This window comes from Sebastes fasciatus, chromosome 20, assembly GCF_043250625.1.
Source record: "Sebastes fasciatus isolate fSebFas1 chromosome 20, fSebFas1.pri, whole genome shotgun sequence".
Taxonomy (NCBI): Eukaryota; Metazoa; Chordata; class Actinopteri; order Perciformes; family Sebastidae; genus Sebastes; species Sebastes fasciatus.
Window position 1 is genome coordinate 5,819,653 of NC_133814.1, and position 19,297 is coordinate 5,838,949.

Consider the following 19,297-nt stretch of genomic DNA (forward strand, 5'->3'; position numbering starts at 1 on the left):
AGTATTTGGTGCCTATGAACTCATAACAAGTTGAATATCAAAGATATGCACACACATGAATTTAAAATAAACATATTTCGTATGGAAATTCTTTAATAATGTAGGGATGCACCAATCCAACTTTTTCCGTCCCAATACCGATAGCGATACCTGGGCTTTGGGTATTGCCAATACCAAGTAACGATCCGATACTAGTGTTTAATTAATAAGCTGTATGCCTCACTGTGTTGAAGTGACTAGAATATAAATCTTACACAAGCAATTTGGTAAAAAGTCATGCGATTCAATATATTGCAATACAGTAAGCAAGGTGACGTATTGTGATTTTTTTTTTTAAATCTAATTTTAGGAAAACTGTCATAGTATAAAGAACACAACATATGCATACAATCTGAGTAAAAAAAACTTTTTTATGCAATCAGAACATTGGGATTTGCATTTATCACAGTAATTGTAACATCCAACATCATAGTACTATTTTGAGAGGGCACATCTCTTTGCAAATGAAATAAATTATTAACTGAGTTAATCTTTGCATGTTAACTATTAATTAAAAATTGATACTGTATCACAAAACTCACACCCCTAGTGACAATTCGTTCTAGAAGATATGGTAGTAGTTAATAAATCTGCACATTGCAAAACAGAACTCTGCCTTTGAAGCAGCTAGACATTGTAGTAGTGTATTGTTTGTTAACTATGACAGTGGAAAAGAGAATCAAACATGATTCCTCATGGGAACTAAACTAAAGTGCAGCATTGGGTCAGTTAAGGATTATACATCTGATATCCCAGAAGGACTTGTACAACTGCTTCATCTGCAGATGCATGCAGAGTCGGCTTACAATTTTCTGGGGGTGAGTTTACCTCTTCCAGTACAAGCACAGAGTGAGTAGAGTACAGTAAGTGATTAAGTGCAGGTTTGCTATAGCACCGCTCCACATTATTTCCCTCTGATTACACACATGCAGCTACCAGCCTCCTCAGTGTGAGCGCCTTGGTTCAGTTATCATTTAACTACATTCCTCAGGCTGTGTCTCTGTGCAGTTCAGTGGATCAACACTAAGAAGTCACGGGCCTGATGTCAGTGTTGAGTCACAGCCAAATGCAAACAGTGCTGGTAAATTCCGCAGAAGAGCGGGTGGGGGTGGAGGGGGAACCAGGAAGTGAAGGAAAAAAACACCTTCTGTTTTCCCTGCTGGAATGTTAATGTGTCTGTGTCTGACCCGTGGTAGACTAGTGCATGGCCTGGTTGGTTTTATCGGCAGATCAGGGTTTTTGTTTGGTTCATCTTTTTGGTGCATGCTTTATCTTCAGTTGTGTTCTTGGTAAACTCTCTTTTGACTAGAAGGCTAGGACATTCTGGGAAAATAATAATAAAAGAAACAAAACATTTAGGCTGTAGTCCCTTTATCCACTCAACCTCAGCCATCTTTTGAAGATAAAAAAGCATCACTTGGAGGTCATGTTTTAGCAGCTGCTTGGCTGTTTAATTGTGGGGCTGATGTTTGGGATGCCATAGCAAGTAGTGGACAAAAAGTGATAATGTACTGCTCTCCACACAGTTAAACCTAGTGTCAAGTCTGTTTCTGACAGTATTAGTCAACCCTTGTCTTTCCATTATCTTCTTAATTATTGTATACTGCATTATGTTGCTATGTTCTGATTGAAGAAATGACAATGCACACGGAGCCAGAGACATTTGGACTCGGTGGCGGTTGCTTGCAAGTTAGTCTGCTTTTTTGTCTTCAGCTTTTTATCTAAGACTGGTGTAGATGGCATTTTTCAGTTCAGGCACCTCTTCTGATTCTTCAAATTAAGTTCTTGCATGTCTGCCTGTTGCCTGTCTAAACAAGATTGGACTTGAATAGAAAAAAATATCTCAGTATACCAAAAACAGGCATGAATAGATGCCATTTCATTTACAAGAAAACAACCAATGTTTTGGATGTTCATGTTCCCGGTGGTCCAGGTTATAATGACCGACTGGAAGCTGTGAGGGAGTTTTCCATTAATTTACACGTCAACACAGGAAGTCTTGGAGTCGCTATTGCGGCAAGACCTTCATACAATAATGATATCCTGTCTAGATGCCCAAAAAGCAGTGTTTTCTTTTTGTTTAATTCCCAGAAATGTTTCTCAGTGACCGATAAAGAAAGACCCAGATAAGGATGTCCAAGGCCAAATATTAGCCTCACTGGAATGTTCCCAAAGCCACAACTGTGACAGCTAATTTCTCTTGCTAAAGGTTAACATCACGGCCCAATGTAATGGTTGTGACTAGAATACTTTACATAAACAGCAAGCAAAAGCATCGTATAGTAGTAGTACATTTTAAATACTGGCAATCCTCCTGGGAATCGAGCCGGTCACACTTAATATTTCATAGTCTTTGTGCTGTATTTAGCCATGGCAGCGGCTCTAGGGAGTTAGGTTCATCACTTTAGTTCAGACTGAAATCTTCCCAAGAGGATGAATAAACATGCTAAACATCAGCATGATAGAACCATAGACTATATGAAATATGGACGTAGTCTCTGTGACGTCACCCATAAGTTTCTGAAGGGCTGTTGTGAAGCTAAAGTGGGCGGCTCCAGTCGTCGGCATCGTGGCGTTAAAACAAGTTTGCGTTATCACGTCAATTATGACAGCCCTAATAAAAATGTATCCCCCGTACAGTTGTCATGAAATGAAGGGAATTTAGCTATAGAGACCAAAACCATGTTTTGTACAAGGCTGTAAACATGTTTATTTCTGCTGTAAAGTTGGGAATTTTAACATGACCTCACTTTTAGAGCCAGCGTCAAGTGCCCATTTGAAGAACTGCACCAGAGGTTGCCGTTTGGTTAGAACTATCATTGTGAGCATGTTGACAAGCGGTAGCGTTGAGCTCAAAGCCCAGCTGTGCCTACATGTATGTGCAGTCTCACAGAGTTGTTAGCATGACTGAAGTCTCTAATAGTTTCTAATTATTTAGTCCTCCATCCACACCTAGTACTAATTTAGATGTAGTCAAGTCATGGGAAAGAACATAACTGTCCCTCCCACACACTATGACCACTACGCCCTAAAACCATAACATGCATACTGCCTCTTTACCCTGTCGGTCAAGGTTACAATGACATTATCAAACAACACAGAATTTAAACGCTGCTGTTAAGCTGTAAATTGTCGTCCTCCCATGATGTTTATATTGCCATGAGATTCAGGGCCCCATGTGTTTTGTTATGTATAAAAACACAGATTGAATCACAAAATCAGACTTGAAAAACTTCAGTGGCAGGAAGTGAAAATGTGAACGGATTTGATCCCCGAGGATGAAAATAAACAGACACGTTTGACATGCTGTGTGTCAGTTGATGATGATTCGTGCGTGTGTGTCGCTGAGATTGGCTCAACCCACACGGCGACATCCTAATCCCTGTGTGTGTGTGTGTTGTCATCTCTGTGTTTCCTGCCCAGACAGTGAATCATAACAGCAGGTGGACTTTAATCACACACTCATAAACAGACAGTTATTGTAGATGCCAGTCACCGTTTGTTCAAGGTGGTGTCTGTGTTCTTAGGTGCACTGGGGTCGTGCGTGTGTCACGTGTGTGATAGAGGTGTTCTATACTGGTCAGCCACAATGTCACACACTGTGACGTATTTGATATTTATAGGCATGCACGATATATATCGGGCCTAATATATTATCGGCCGATAATGGGAAATTTATATTATTATGTATTATTCCAATGAGGAAATTCTAGCCGATAAATTATCGGCTAAAAATACAAAGCCAAATTGCTTTCATTGACTTAAGAAGCGCAGCATCTACGCACTCCGGTAGCGTAGGTGGCAGTGTGCATCGGTTAAAGTTTGTTTGCGATCCGCCAATGAACACAGAGAAGAAGAAGAAGAACGAGCGCAGCACGCTGACTAGAGAGCCAAACATGTCGTTGCCGGTGTGGACGTTTCATTGTTCAGTGGGCAATCTCCAGGTCTGAAAACTGAAGCCAATGCGGAAGTGCCTACTTCTCACTTGATTATTACCTCAGTGAACATTGTAAACATGACTTTATGGTCTCAATCGCTAGTTTCAAGTCTTCTTCAATACAGCATGATGTTCATTTAGTAAATTATGGTCCCATTTAGAGTCAAATAGACCATAAAGCGGGGGATGTTTTAGGGCATGGCTACCTTGTGATTGACAGGTCGCTACCACGGCGTTGTCCGGTCTGGGATTTGTTCGGGTTTTTCGTCGTAGAATTTTAACCCTTTCACAGTGTGTTTTCATTTTTTTGGTCGCCTGAAAACGTTTTAATCAACGTTTGGTTGTACTTAGCTCCACCCTCTCGTGCCACTTCTGGTTGCAAAAAACCAAGATGGCGACGACCAAAGTGCCAAACTTGAGGCTTCAAAACAGTTGACACAAATATGTGACGTCACAGTGGTTATACAGTTTATGACTTTACTCGAAAAAATAACTGGACATTTGAAGTCAGAACTGTTCTTTGTTTTTGTTGTGTTAACAATAGTGATGTCAGTTAGATTTGGTTAGGTCAGGGCTATGGAATATTGAATCATCTATCTTTGCTCACTACATCTTAGCCTTTCTTACCCTCGGATGTGCATAAACTACAGGTTATGAACTAATTTTTTTTAAATAAAAAAAGTCAAATTATCAGTTATCTTAACGGTATCGGCCATGAGAAGCAGGTAATTATCGGTTATCCGTATCGACTGAAAAAAAAATCCATATCGTGCATCCCAAGATATTTATACTCAGGCCTTTATTTTATTAATAGGTCGACTCCTCTCTGTGCTGTATGTATAGTGTAATGCAAGGTATGAAAGCAACGCATCTCCCTTCATGTCACGCCTCATAAAACATTGATTCAGTCCGGGAAAATGTGGCTTAAACGTTTGCGTGCGTGTATATTTGCAGGCAGTGATGTGTGTGCCTCAAAGTAACCTTACCCTGTGAGCGCACAGGTGATACCAAGCTGAATATAGCCCCCTTATGGCCAGCTGGCCTTGCTATTTAAAATAGAGCGGAGAGAGGGGGAGGCGGGGTGCGGCCATGGTCGGGGTTTACCATCAGCATTCTGTGGGAGCCAGAGACAGTTTGGTGGCGGGACTGGGCCGCAAAAAAAAAGTGTTTTCCGACAGGATTAGGATGCTTTGATTCTCCGGTCGCACCGGTCCACTCTATGACTTCTCAAAACATATGTCATAGAGTCCCTGTCTGAATGCCTTTCCTCAAGGGCAGATGGTTCAAAAAGACATTTCAGAACTGCAGCGGTGATTGGGTATCAATCAATCACTCTAAAAGTCAATGTGTGGGTGTGTATCATCCCAGGATCATATTTTCCCAAGCATCTTTGACAAAGGTCGATTAAGTTGGATGAGGTCATCACTGAAAACCGTTACTGCCGTTCCCACCCATCCAATAAAAACTGCTCATAGATTAAATGAGTCACAATTTTTAGGAGAGGAAAGCCTGTGTCGTCTAGAAAGTGCTCAAGAACAGATTCTCTCTTTGACAGTGCTGAGATTTTGTTCTGTATGCTGTGTTTGTGTGTGTATGTGTCTGATAGGGAGGAGTTTGCAATGTGGCAGCAGCCCCCCTCAGTCTGCAACAGTGAATGAATGGCAACAGCTGAGCAGGAGAACTTTATCGGCAGCACTCCCTGCTTGTGTGTGTGTGCGTGTATGTGTGTGTGTGAGGGATTCAGGAGGAGCTGCAACCAGAGCAGTCTCGCTGGGCACTCTCTCCGCCGAGCTCACTGCTGTCCTCTCTTCCTCCGCCACTGGCCTCTTTTCAGTTTCCTCCCCTCCGCTCCCTTCTTCTTTTCCTCCAACGACTCGCTCCTGTGGATTTCTTTCCCCGTCTCGCTGGCTGTCGTGACTCGCCGGCTGCCACTGCAAGGGAAGGAGAGAACAGGAGGAAGTAGAGAAAGAGAGAGAGAATCTGAGACAGACCAATCGATTACTCCGATACAGAAGAGAGAGGCACTTGGAGAGATAAGGAGAGGCAGCATTTTTCCTTCCCGTTTTGGCTTAAAAAGGAGATTTTCTTTGGCTTGTGTGGGGCTCTTCCGAAGCATTTGATTCACGTCCTTCCCTTGGAAAGAGAGGACAGCTAATTGAAGGGACAGCTGGTGCAGTTTTGACACATCAAGGACTCTTCTTTCCTCCCCTCTTCAGCCAAAACTGTCAACATTCGGGACTTGGGAGGAGGACCTTTTGAATGAGAAGTTCAATGTTTACCAAATAATTTATCTCCTTTCTGAACGATAATGCTGGACACCAACCATTGCCTGTCTTTTGAGCCCTCCCCCCCGGGCTCTCCTCCAATGGGAGAAGACATGGAGAAGGCAGGACTGACTACGGATCACGAAAGACTTGTCTATCACAGCCTGAAAGAAGGTGGGCGATCCGGAGCTACACATAGTCAGTACGGACGCAAGATATTTGATATGATTGTGTGTGTGTGTGTGTGTGTGTGTGTGTGTGTGTGTGTGTGTGTGTGTGTGATTCAGGTTCATATCAGGACTTACTGGCTTCACATAAATAGTTTATGGGGCTTTTCTAAAGATAAGTGATTTGGTTGACCGGCCTGTATAGGAAGGAAGTAGAAGTGGTTATCTGTTCTCTCCGATAAACCTGTTCAATAGACTTATAGACTTGGCCACTATTTTAAATTAAGGAAGTGTGGGCGACCACGTGTGTAAATGACTGAGCTTGTGATGTTAAGGTCACATTGCACATAATCAGTCTTAAAAGGTGCCCTGCGGATTTTTGTTGTAAACAAACAAATTAATGTTCACTCCCCAAAACTAATTATGTGTATCCTGGAGACCTAAAAACAACCTGTTGAATGTATTTCCTTCCTCCATAAAACAATGGCAAAGCCTTTTTTAATTTTAGTTCAAAACCTCCATTGTGCAGCCATCTTTACATGCCAGCAGTCTTCTATGTTCCTGCCTTTGCTGGCACGTTGCTGCATTTCTTGGCACATTACCGGCACCTGTAGATCGGTGGAATAGTGTGAAACCATTGGCAGGAACGTGTATTGCATCACCTGCGTGCATGATAACAAACAAAATGGGGACCCACTCATATAAACATTGCTCCATAACATTACTAGTGCTAGTAAAAGCTGTTTGAGGGCGTGCCAGCTAGCCGCTAGGCAGGTATTATGCAAATGTGTTACTTGGTGACATCACCATGTTACGGAAGAAAAGGCGGGACTTCAAGCGAGGCGCTTCAGGCAGTTCAGGAGCAGTGTTTCTATTAGTGTGTTATATAACACACTAAAGGAAAGAGAAAAAGCAAAAAAGCATAATAGGTCTTCTTTAAGTTATGACCAAACTGGAGCTACTAGCTACTAATATTTAATACTTGTAAAATCTAATTTTCAGCCAGATTGGAAGTTGCTGATTTTATCTTTTCAATTTTAGTAGTAGTGGTAGTGGTAGTGGTAGTGGTAGTAGTAGTAGTAGTAGTAGTAGTGGTAGTGGTAGTGGTAGTGGTAGTAGTGTATTTTAGGCTATATAAATTATGATGATGTGACAGTTGATTACATTTTTTAATTTAGATGTGATTTGCACATATCTAAAATAAACGAGAGGAAAACAAACAGTCTGAGGGCTTACAAGAACATCTTTTTCCATTGAAAGGGAAAACTCAGGAGAACCGAGCCAACGGTGACATAATATCAAATACAAGCCTCGTGCAGCCTAATTTGGAATGGTTTACAGTCAGTGCAACAGTGAAAGAAGCTTCAGCTTGTTTATAACCGACATTACAAGCATAACAAGCAAGGGTCAGAGTCACAGATGACTGACTACAGCTGAAACAAAACATTCCTGTGAGGTTAGAGTGATTGAAGATGGAGAACGTTTAGAGGGGAAAGAATTAAAAAAGGTGGAAGGAATTTTTACAACACCATAAAAACAGCTGGCATGTTGCAGTGTCACTGCATATACACAGACAACACATCTGTTATTATTCCAGGTGCTTTTTGCTAACAGCTAACCTTTGCTAAATTCTTGAAAGGAGGCATGCATCAAGTCTAGAGAAAGTGTGAGTGACAGGAATTGCATAAATCCATGAAAGCTCTGGGAATTTGACGCGTCCTTCTTGAACTTTAAGATAATTAGTATTCACCGCATCCCCTCTCGTTGTCATCTGGCTTCCCTGCACAGTGCGGCAGCAGTGCGAAGGCAGTGGCACAGTGATTCCAAGGTGTGAGTGGCCTTAACCTTGTATCGTTCCTGCCCTCTAGCCTCTTTTCTTTCTCACTGATGTGTGAAACGTTTGCTGCGGTCAGGCTCTCTCTGCTGTTCAACAGATGCAGTCAAACTGCACTATTGTGTAAACGATGAGCTCATGCAGGAGAACATTAACAGGCTTTCCAAATAGAACATTTCCAACGCCAATGCCAAGCTTAACGACGGCACAGAGTGTCTGCGTGACTTAGCCGAGTGTGTGGCGGTGCGATCATGTATGTTGTGCCCGCTATTTCACCCAGTGTGGGCACAGAGCATTCTGCCTTCGTGTGTTGCTAGGGTCCGTGTGTGTGGGCTTAGCGGTGCCAAGCCTGGGGGTCTTCGGGGACAGTGACAAACTCAGACATGTTTGAACAGATCTAATGACGAGTGAGCGCAGCAGGATTAGCCTAGTTGGCCACCAAGAACTTGGCTCTACCTCGCTGACCTCTTCCTTCCCCCACTGCGACGGCTCTCTAACCTTAAACCTAACACTTTGATCTCCTCTTTCCCAACTACTTTTACATTATCAAGGGTTCAGAAGTGGACAGTCATGCATAGGACATCTGTGTCAGTGAATGCACCAAGGTTATAATTGTTTTGAATTAATTTGTATTTTATTTTAGTTTTGTTTTTTTTCGATTTCAGTGTAGTTTTAGTTAGTTTTCAGAGTGTGTTTGCTAGTTTTAGTTTAGTTTCAGTTTTTCAGAAAGAGTTAGTTTGACAGTAGTTTTAGTTTGTTTTTTGTTAAGGCCAGTTATAATGTCTCAGAAGTATGTAGCTACATTTACATACAAAATACAAGGTAGGAGTACTGTGTATGAATGGTCATAATGTTTAAAGTTTCTGTAGTCCAATGTCACGAGAGTTGACAGAAATTCATGCTGTCTCCTTTTTTATTAGTGATATATTATAACTAAACAACTAAAACTGAAATGAATTTATGCTCATTTTTATTTTATTTGTATTATTTTATTTTATTATTTTTAACCTGGCAATATCTTTTCAGTTTAGTTTTACTCAAAGGATATCGTTTTTATTTAGTTTCAATTTCCTAACAATATTTTGCAGTGCTTGTTTTCATTTTAATTTCAGTGTTAGTTTACTATTATAACCCTGGTATGCACACAGGATTCCCTAACTTCCATGCCTTACTTTTTACTGTGTGTAGTATGTCATAGTTTGTAGCTGCGAGACGGCTGTGTTTAAACACTGAACTTGTCTGAGATGATCACTTGATTAACTCATTTAATCAACAGAAACTTTATCAGTTGGAGATTTGATCGGTGGTTATGTGTTATATATATTTATTTATCAGGTTACAAATATCAAAGGTTACAATTTGCTTGCTTTTTTTCTACTCTCTTGCTTTTCACCATTGTTTTCTGTGCTTTATCTAAAACTGTAAATGTCGTCTCTGTGTTGCTTGGCTCTAACGTTTTATGAGTGCGGAGGCCAGTTTTGTCTGTGGCCTAGTATCCCAATAAAACTGCCCTGCCTTTTCATCCTTTTCTTAAATTAACCAAAATGTCCCTCAAACCTGATTTAGATGAAGCGATTGTCAGATTACCTTATGATTATGATTCTAGTACTGACAATTTCTGGCTTGATTTTTAGGTGCCGAGCTTTTATGTTTTCATTCGTAGATAATTTAGTTGATACTGTCCTACTCGTATGATCGGGTTTCCTGACATCAGTCTACAGTTTTAACACCACTGCAGCTTTTCACACTTCACCTCCACTAGAACGCATGAGGTGTCACCGTGAGACATCTGCGAGACTTCTGAGAAAAATGTGGCTAACGCCTTATCATTTTAAAGTCTTTTTTTACATGCTATATACTATATGTGACGTCTCTACTTTTGTCGCAATTCAGTTCGGTTGATAAACTGGTTATAGCAGCCATTACAAGCCACTGTGGCCACTGGACTAAGCAGCTAATGCAACCTCCAGTTCACTTACTGCCAGAGACGGAGGAATAAAGCAAGGAATGAGAAAGAGAGTGCAGGAGAGAATAAATAAGTTAACTGGCGTGTCCTGACCGCATGAAAGAACATGAGGAGGGAGCACGGAGATGTGAGGCTAGGATAGAGGGAAAGTGTAAGTTTCTCTTTCCCAGAATAAACCTCCTCCCTGGAAGTGCCAAGTGACTTGGCATCTGATCCCGCACTCTGCCATGGCACGGCCAGTGTGTGTGTGTGTTTTTGTATTTGTGCGGGTTCAGGCAACACGTGAATCTCTTAAGTGGTTTGCCTGTGTGTTTAGGCAAAGTGGGAATATTAATCTCTTGGTGGCTGGTGCGACATATACATACACTTGCCTGGCTGTGTTTAGGTCTCTGTGTTTACGTCTCAGAATGTGAACTGACATGTTATTGCTTCTAGAGGGGAGCCTCTAATGCTAGCCCGATCCCTCACGACATAGAGCATACACTCTCTACAGTAAATATTAGATTTAGAGCCAAAGAGAATGACATTTAGTTGCACAGGCTCTGACGTTAATTCCGTGGAACTCGCAGTGTTTCTGTCCAGGCCTGAATTTTTTTGTCATAACACAGCCAGCAGCTACGCAGGGGCGGCTAGCTGGTTGGCTAGCCCGCGAGCGCCAATGATGTCACTTTGTTAGTGGGAAGGAACAGGTGCTGCCAGACGCAACCCTGCACAGAAATGCTTGGGAAGTCTCAGTGGTGTGTTACACTTCACACACACATGCACACACACACACCCCTTCAACAGGGACAGCTGGTACATTAAAAAAACACAGGTCTCAGCTGAGTGGAGCTGAGCTGAATGTCTGTGTCGGTGAAAATACTAGTATTTGATGTAATAACAAACTCATTCCCTCCTTTGATTTTATCAATCACTTCTATTAGGAATGGGGGAAATATCAATACAGCATAGCATCGCGATATTTTGCATGGCAATATATATATTTTTTAATACACATTATTATTAAAAAAAAAGGTTTTCAATTATAGAAACTATTAAAGGGGAACACCACCTAAATTAAGAATTCAAATATGTTATTTCCTTGGCCTAGGAAAGTTAAATCAATATTTGTGAACATTAGCTACTCTCTCTCAAAGCCAGAAACCAGAGAAGTATGTCTCAAACTTGTCTGTTCCATAGACATTGAATGGGAGACTGATTTTGTGGACCCACAAAATGTTGGTTTTCTTTTTTACACCCAAATGAGCTTTACTCTATTGTAGTGTTGTCAGTTGTGAAACAGAAAATGTTCCCAAATACTCAGAACATTCCCCTGGGTGCTCTCAGTGTCATCTAGAGCATCTTTCCCAATTTATTTTCTATGAAGCAGTTCCACACTTAATACCCTATGACATCACAAGTTTGACAAGTTTAGCACTCTTGTTTTTGGATTTGGGAGACAGTTGTTCATGTTTGCTAATATTTTTTGGATTGTCTTAGAGCATAGGAATAATTTGTATGAATTTTGAAAATGTGCGTAGTTCCCCTTTAATATTGCAAATACAATATAGACTCTAATACACACAGTTAAGTTTATCAGGTGCATGATGCAAAATTGATGTTTTTATGACTGCAGTCTGCCTGCTTGACTGTGAAAACTGTATATTATTAGATAAAACAGATGTTGACAAACTGCATAAGTTGCAGTTGAAAAAAGATAATAAATCGCAAAATATCTTATCGCAATGTGATTGTATTGTGACTAAAGTATTGTGATAATTATGCTGTATCGTTGGGCCTCTAGTGATTCCTACTCCTAATTGTAAAGTTCAAACTAAAATCAACAGTAAGTGTGTCACATCTTCTATTATAAAATGGAAACAGAGTAATAATGCAGTATCAGTTACTACTTATCGACCTCAGAACAACAGTCATACCGCAAGCAAGTGTCTGCAGCGACCCTGCAGCTTTTCTGTACATACTTGTCATGTTCGATGAGGTGTGTGAAGTTGGTTAGTTGTCTGTGTTACTGACTGGAGGGTCACTTCCCTAAACTCTCACTGTGTTGCAGTCCTGCAGCAAATGATGAAATACAATGCACTTGCATGATCCTGCCCTGGTCTATCTAACTTTTTAGTTCATTACTAATTTGTTTCCAATTTAACGTTAAATCATGATTGAGGCTTGATTTGTAATATAAATTTGACTTTAAAAGGAACCCAGATGAGAACGATTGAGTTACACAATGCACAACAACTGAAACTTTGTGTATGTAGAAAGGCCAAACACGGTCCTTTTGTCCAGCACTGTGTTCCTTAAAACTCTGCGTTATATAACGAGTGCTTCCTGTTTTGAAATGACGGTGCAATCGGCCCATATGCACTGGTTTTTTTTTGTTTGTTTTTTACTACTCTCTAATCGAGGCTGGTCTTGTTTCAGTCTGCATTCTAACTGCTTCTTTTTTCTTCCTTTGCTGGTTTCTCTCAACTTTTTTTTTTGCTGTGCTTGCTCTATCTTTCTTACTGATACTCCTGATTACTGTTTTTTTTCATACACATCTGCGCGCACTCGGCACACAGACATCATTTTTTTTTTAAAAAGTCCAGAAACAGGAAGTGTGTAGAACGCTGCTCACGCCCTACTTGTACCACACTAGTTTTACCCGCCTCCTCTGCCTCTGAGTTTCGCAGGAAGGGGCAAATGGGAGGCTGAATTGGGTGCCAGAGAGTGCAGGTCCTCTTCATGTCAGTTCAAATGCATCTGGGTTCCTGTGCGTGGTTGTTTATGTGAACGTGGCAGACAAACTGCTGATCTGTGGACAATAAGAGAGAATAAGGAAGCTTCAAGAGCTCAGAGCTCCATCGCTGCAGTTTCCTATTCTCACCGGCCCGACACTGACTCTTTCTTCTCCTCCTTCTCCCCCCCTCACCTCCTCTGTCTCCATGCAGTCCTCCAGCTCAAACTCCAGCAGAGACGTACACGAGAGGAACTGGTCAGCCAAGGGATCATGCCACGTAAGTCTCTAACTGCAAACTTCAATACTATAGTCAATGTGGTTACTTCCACGTTAACATGTACATACATATGGTATATTGTTACATCTACGGTCTTGAGCTTATGCTGACAACTAGGGCAGTGTGTCTATGCCTTTGAGCTGAAGTCAAAGCGTTAACCCCTTGCCTAATGCCCGTCAGAGATTGATTGAGTTGTTACATACATAATACCATCGCTGAGCTATACGTGTACGCTCGATTGATTCACAAGCTAAATGAGCTATCTGGTTATCCTCATCTGCCAGACAGGACACGTTTGAATTGTATCTTTCTGTGTATATTTGATATCAAAATATCTCCAGGTAACACGATATTCTGAATGTTGTTTGCCTTCAGTTTTGTTTTTGCTGAAAATGTTATCTGCATGTGTTATCTGCATGTGTGTGCGCGCTCTGCATGTGTCACATTTAGTGGTGTCTTTGCACCACTTTGTGTTATCAAATGGGGCAGCTTCCTCTTCTTCTGTATCCACTTCCTGTTTCAAAGTTCCGCACATCAGAAGAGGCAGAGATATGTTTTTTTATTTTCCACTGTTTCTGTTAAGCTATAGCCAGAAGTAGGTTCTTTGTAAAGAGAAAAGCACACCCAGCATTCAGCTTCATACAGTATATTACTGTAGTTCTTTTTTTATGACTGTATCCCTTGCCACTAATTGCTGTGACAGGTGGAGAAACCAAAATGTGTTGCGACTATTTTCAGCTGTATTCTACCACGGCTGTTTGCATATCAGTCCACTAACAATGCACTTAAAATAACTATCCTTGCTCAGTTTGCATTTAAAAGCATGGGTTAGGCATGAAAGAATGCACTAGAGTGGACACTCAGACCAGGTACTTTAGTTGGCAGCAATGAGTTCCACATTCGACCATTTAGTACATTCTGTTTCTTCCCTATGCAACAGCCTTTCAACCATGTTGCCCAGCTGTTGAAGAGTTAAAACCTTTGCAAACCAAGTTAGTATGTTTCGTCCGAAATTGTCGCACGTTTAAAAATACAAACGACCTTACGTTGTGTGAATCACATTTACACACCGACTCCGAAACTTTCGTCCGTTCGATTTTCTGCTTCTTTTTTTTAGGGTTGTTTGACCACTCAGAGCCACCGTCCGTGCAAACGTCATCATCCAAAACGGCATGATAAACATTCACTTCGTCTCCCAGCACAAAGCACTTTACGACAAACAAAATAAAGACTACAGAGATGCGGAATTTAAAGATTGATTGTGGCAGGTGATTACAGAACAGCTTTGGATCTGAGATGATCACAAAACAAAAGATGTATTTAAGATTAGACAGTAGTGATTGTGCTGTAGGCAACTAAACGATAGCTTCTTGCTAGTGTCATTCATTCATTAGCCCAGATTGGGGCTAGAGCTATCCATTGCACGGCACCCACGTAACTAATTCAGTTTTGTCTTGTATTGCGAATTTACGCAACGAAAAGAATAATAAAATGCATCCGACCTTCATTGTGCAAGGTTTCCATGCGTTCTGTGCAGATAAGGCGGTGCCGCAAAAAACACCAGTCCTCCCATTCATTTGAGCAGACTCAACTTTTGGAGAAACACAGCCCGACGTCACGCTGCAGTGGCCAATCACGTAACCAGCGAGTCGGTGAGAGAGTACAGCTAACATCCCTGCCTTAAAAAACTATGAGGGGAAAAAAAAAAAACAAGCACAAGCAGGAGTTTGTGCAACAGCTGACTACATGGATGCTCGTTGGAGCAGTTCTGTGTGGAATTTAGTAGCGTGTTTTCTGCAGCAAGGTAGAGCAAAGGCTGTCAAGGTGAAGATCTCAGGAACTGCTAAAGAGCAACATTTAGCAACTTTCAGTGGAATCGTATCATGACGATATGTCTAGTAGTGCTACATTGGGGGGGTTAAACTTCACAACATGACGTCACACAAATGGGCCATTCAAGTGACACTCTCACACCGCCGCAAAACCCAGCGGCTAATCGCTTCATCGCCTGAGTCGGTTTGAATTCAGCCTTAGTGGATGCTGGGAACTGACGAAGGGTCAGTGTTGCTGTGGTATCAAATCCTCCAAGTGGTTTTGCAGCCGTGGGTGGTGTGAATGAGTAACTTTCCATCCCCCTTCTCTCAGTCTGAGCCGTGTTCTTGAGCAAGGCACTTGACCTCTCACTTGCTGCAGTGATGCTCCTAAGTTGCGGTTGTTGAACTCTGTCAGTATCAACTACAGCATGTAAGTGTGAAGCGGGGTATTTGTGGATAAGAGAATACAAAAGATTGTGCTCGATTCGGAGAGGTTAAATGTGTAGATATATGGGTGAACAAGCAGTAGTAATTTGACAAAAAACATCATAGTATGTCTGGGCTGCTGCTGGCTGATAAATTTGACCACTTGAAAGTTTCTTAATCAGCATCTGAGATAATCTTAGATAGGAGGGTCTGTGTCAGGGTAGTGGCCATGTTCCCACGAATGAAAACAGATCTGAAACTGTATGTGTTGAAGGATTTTAATTCCACTTTGCATGTTCAGATCATTGTTTAGTTTGTCGTTGAATCAATAGATCGATTTGAAAAAACAGTTACTTGTCTTGTTCTTCGGGGTGAATCTCTCTTCTGTTTTCTCTGACTCTGTTGTTTCTTCTTCGGTGTTTCAGTGTAGCCAGATACACAATAATACAGATGTTGTTTTTATTGTTTCTGTGAATTGTGCATGTATACAATAGTGATTGATTTGGGCAGTCATAAAGGCCAACTGTTCAGACATTGAATTACATTTCATACTTGCTGTAGAAACAGAATAAAATGTCAATTAGAGCTCCGCTATGAGATGGATTACATTGATTCTGTCTGTTCAGTGGTTGGGGAAACTCTAGGGTTCGTTGCTGCGCAAGATGTTTTCTTTAATTGCGTCACAAAATATTACAGAACAGTTAAATGCAGATTTTATTTTCCATTGCACCGTCTTTTGTTGACTTTCAGCAGACGATAGTGACAGGATCAGCTGACCAGTTTTGTGCCGTTTTGTTGTGATCTTGGTGACAGTTGGTTATGTCACAACTGGTATGTAGGTCTTCTTCTTTGAGCGTCAGGGGTTGTGACACGAGGAATGCCTCCCACCCCCGTCCAGTCGTGGCACACATACAGTTGACGCCCCACTGTTGCCAGAATGTCCACACTCGCACACCTTCGGCGGGCGATTTCACCAGCTCTTGACCAATCCGATGGATGCTACGTTGCATCATCGTAACTGCCGTTGACCTCCCAATGTCCTTCCCCAAATACAGTGAACATTTTGTTTGTGTCTGTTTAGCTTTTATATATGAGTGAGTTTGGGTGCTCTTGGTGTCCAAGTGTCTAACTCGTTAAAATCCTTTATTCAGTTTGGCTAGTCATGTTGTTTGATTGGAAACTGTGCTCTTAGCCCAAAATCTTAGCGCAACAGTGTGTAGCATTTAAGGGGATCTATTGGCAGATATGGAATATAATATTAATGAGTATGTTTTCTTTAGTGAATAATTACTTGAAACTAAGAATCGTTGTGTTTTTGTTAGTTTAGAATGAGCGGTTTATATCTACATAGGGAGCGTGTCCTTTTCACGGAGCCGGTCGCCATGTTTCTACAGTGGCCCAGAATGGACCAACCAAACACTGACTCTAGATAGGGCCATTCACGTTTTTTTGCATCGGCCGGTTCTCCTACACGCTTGGCACACGGGAGAAATTTCAGTTGGTTGCAATCTGCAACCGCACCGCTAGATGCCACCAAATTCTACACACTGCACCTTTAATGAGACCAAAGCCAGAGGGATTATTCTTTCGGGTTGTTTGCCTGTACGTCTGTACTCGTAAACGCGATATCTCAGGAACGCCTCAAGGGAATCTCTTCAAATTTGTCACAAACGTCCACTTGGACTCGAACTGATTAGATTTTGGAGGTCAAAGGTCAAGGTCACTCTAACCTTAAGTTCGTCCCATTCTTGTGAAAGCGATATCTAAGGATCACCTGTAGGAAATTTCATTACATCTGGGACAGACATCCATTTTGGTGGTCAAACGTCAAGGTCACTGTGACCTCACAAAACACATTTTTGGCCATAACTTAAGCATTCATATGATAATTATGACAACGTCACATAAATGTCTAATAGGATAAAAAGATGAAGTGATGACATGTTGGACAGACATGGATGTAAACTGCAAGTTGACTGGTTGGCAGAGGCAGACAACCGCCAGGCGGTAATTCTAGTTTATTTTTTAACCGAAACTTTAGATATTTGAAGTTTGGGATTTTTCTGTTGAAGAGACAGACATAGTTTTCTGGGTTTCTCCTCAACGGTAGTACTCTTTTGCTTTTGAGGCTGTAACTGGCCGGCTAAAAATGCATAAATACATGTTTTCACTCACTCACACACAAACACACACACACTCATATACTAGGTACGTTGCAGACAGTCATGGCTGAGTGCAATGATGAATGCAGATTTTCTCTGAGTGCAGCAGTCCTTCCATCAGTCCGCAGCACTCTCCTCTGTCTCCTTGCTCCTTTTTAACGATCCAATCCAGACTAGTAGTCATCAAGAATTAATGTCCTTCAGACTCCCAGCTGCTGTCCATCTCTCTGACTTAACACAGACGGTTGGCCTTTGAAATAGTTTTGGAACTCTGCTATCTTTTTGTGTGAAAAGTCACTGATAAAAAATGTCCAAATGTAGACTCAGACCAACTTCTTTTTCTCAGTTCCAACTAAGAGAAATAATACGTTGAAACGCTGTATGGAATAAGGTGACCAACTGAGCTCCCAGAAGGCAGTATGGTTACAATTAGGCTTATAAATCTATTGCAGGTACAATTTTCTGTGATAACTGAGGTAGCTGGCTGTCACTGCAATTTAGCTTTACTCCTGCACACACAGCATGCTGCAGTGGCCCGTCAGCCTACTGAGCTGTCCTCAGAGTGTGTGGTTAGAATATTAGAATAGCACTCTTGACCTTCTCGTCCTGCAGCCACTTCTGCTTTGAGTCCGTCTTCCTCTGTAGCTGTATCTGTTCTCACAGTGTCACTTGCTGGAAGGTGCATCAGAGTCCTTGTGAGCTGCATTCATCTCTCTCTTTCTCCCCCCCCCACCCCCACCTCCATCCCTCTCTCCATGCAGCACTGAAGAGCCCAGCAGCCTTTCACGAACAGCGGAGGAGTCTGGAGCGAGCAAGGGTGAGTGTCTCAAGTACAGGGAGCTTTCTCAATGGACTTGCTTTGTTGAAACTTAGCGGGGGCAAAACCTTGACCGATTTGTATAAACAGCATAAATTGTAAAGCACTATTGGTAATTGAATTCTACTGTCAGTATAGACACTTAATGGGACAGGGAACAACAAATCGAAACTTTAGGCGCCCTACAAATAATAGTAAGGTAGCACTCTTTAGGTAAGGAGCTTAACAAACCAACAGGGTTTTTTTCATAACCCAAGGTCAGATGTACCTCTCACTGCCATCTGGAGCTGCCATCATGCAAAGTTGCTTAGTGAAGATTTAAATTCATAATTCATAGTCTGTTATACTCTATTACTGATTTATGTCACGGAATAGTAATTAAATTTGGGGATGCTTTTAGTTGTAGCATAGTTAGCATTATCAACGAGAACCATCTTTGCTTCACACGCAAAAGAATTAAATGAGTGATGTCACAGTATTGGCAATGCAACAAAGATTGCAACTAAATAATATATGCAATCTGCCGTAGCAGTTCACCGCAGTGTAACAAATGTGACTTGTTTGAGCGTTTCAGCTATGTGTTGCTTCTCTCTCCTGTCCCCCTCTTTTTTTCTTCATCTGCCCCCCCCCCCCCGACTCTTTATTGTTTCTCACCCTTTTGCTTGTGATCCTCCTTCTTACACATGCCACCCCTCCATCATGTGTTTTCCCCCAGACCGAGGACTATCTGAAGAGGAAGATCCGGAGTCGTCCTGAGCGCTCTGAGCTGGTCAGGATGCATATTCTGGAGGGTGAGTTTTTAGGCTGAATCAACTGTATAGAATATAAGGTTGAAGTCAGGTGAAATAAAATGAAACTTTATTAAAAAAGGAACCACA

General features: G+C 41.6%; 1 protein-coding gene across 38 annotated transcripts in view; it reads left to right on the forward strand.

Moving 5' to 3' along the window:
* Positions 1-19,297, forward strand: part of mrtfab (myocardin related transcription factor Ab) — a 52,385-nt gene that overhangs the window by 18,579 nt on the left and 14,509 nt on the right. For 14 of the 38 annotated variants that reach the window (XM_074619891.1, XM_074619903.1, XM_074619889.1 and 11 more), the window contains 3 exons: positions 13,135-13,200; positions 18,364-18,419; positions 19,135-19,210. In XM_074619891.1, coding sequence (XP_074475992.1) covers positions 13,135-13,200; positions 18,364-18,419; positions 19,135-19,210 — 198 coding nt within the window. Of the gene's footprint in view, positions 1-5,449; positions 6,443-12,853; positions 12,931-13,134; positions 13,201-18,363; positions 18,420-19,134; positions 19,211-19,297 lie in introns of those variants that run through there. The other 24 variants (XM_074619882.1, XM_074619895.1, XM_074619883.1 and 21 more) reach the window with 15 other exon arrangements.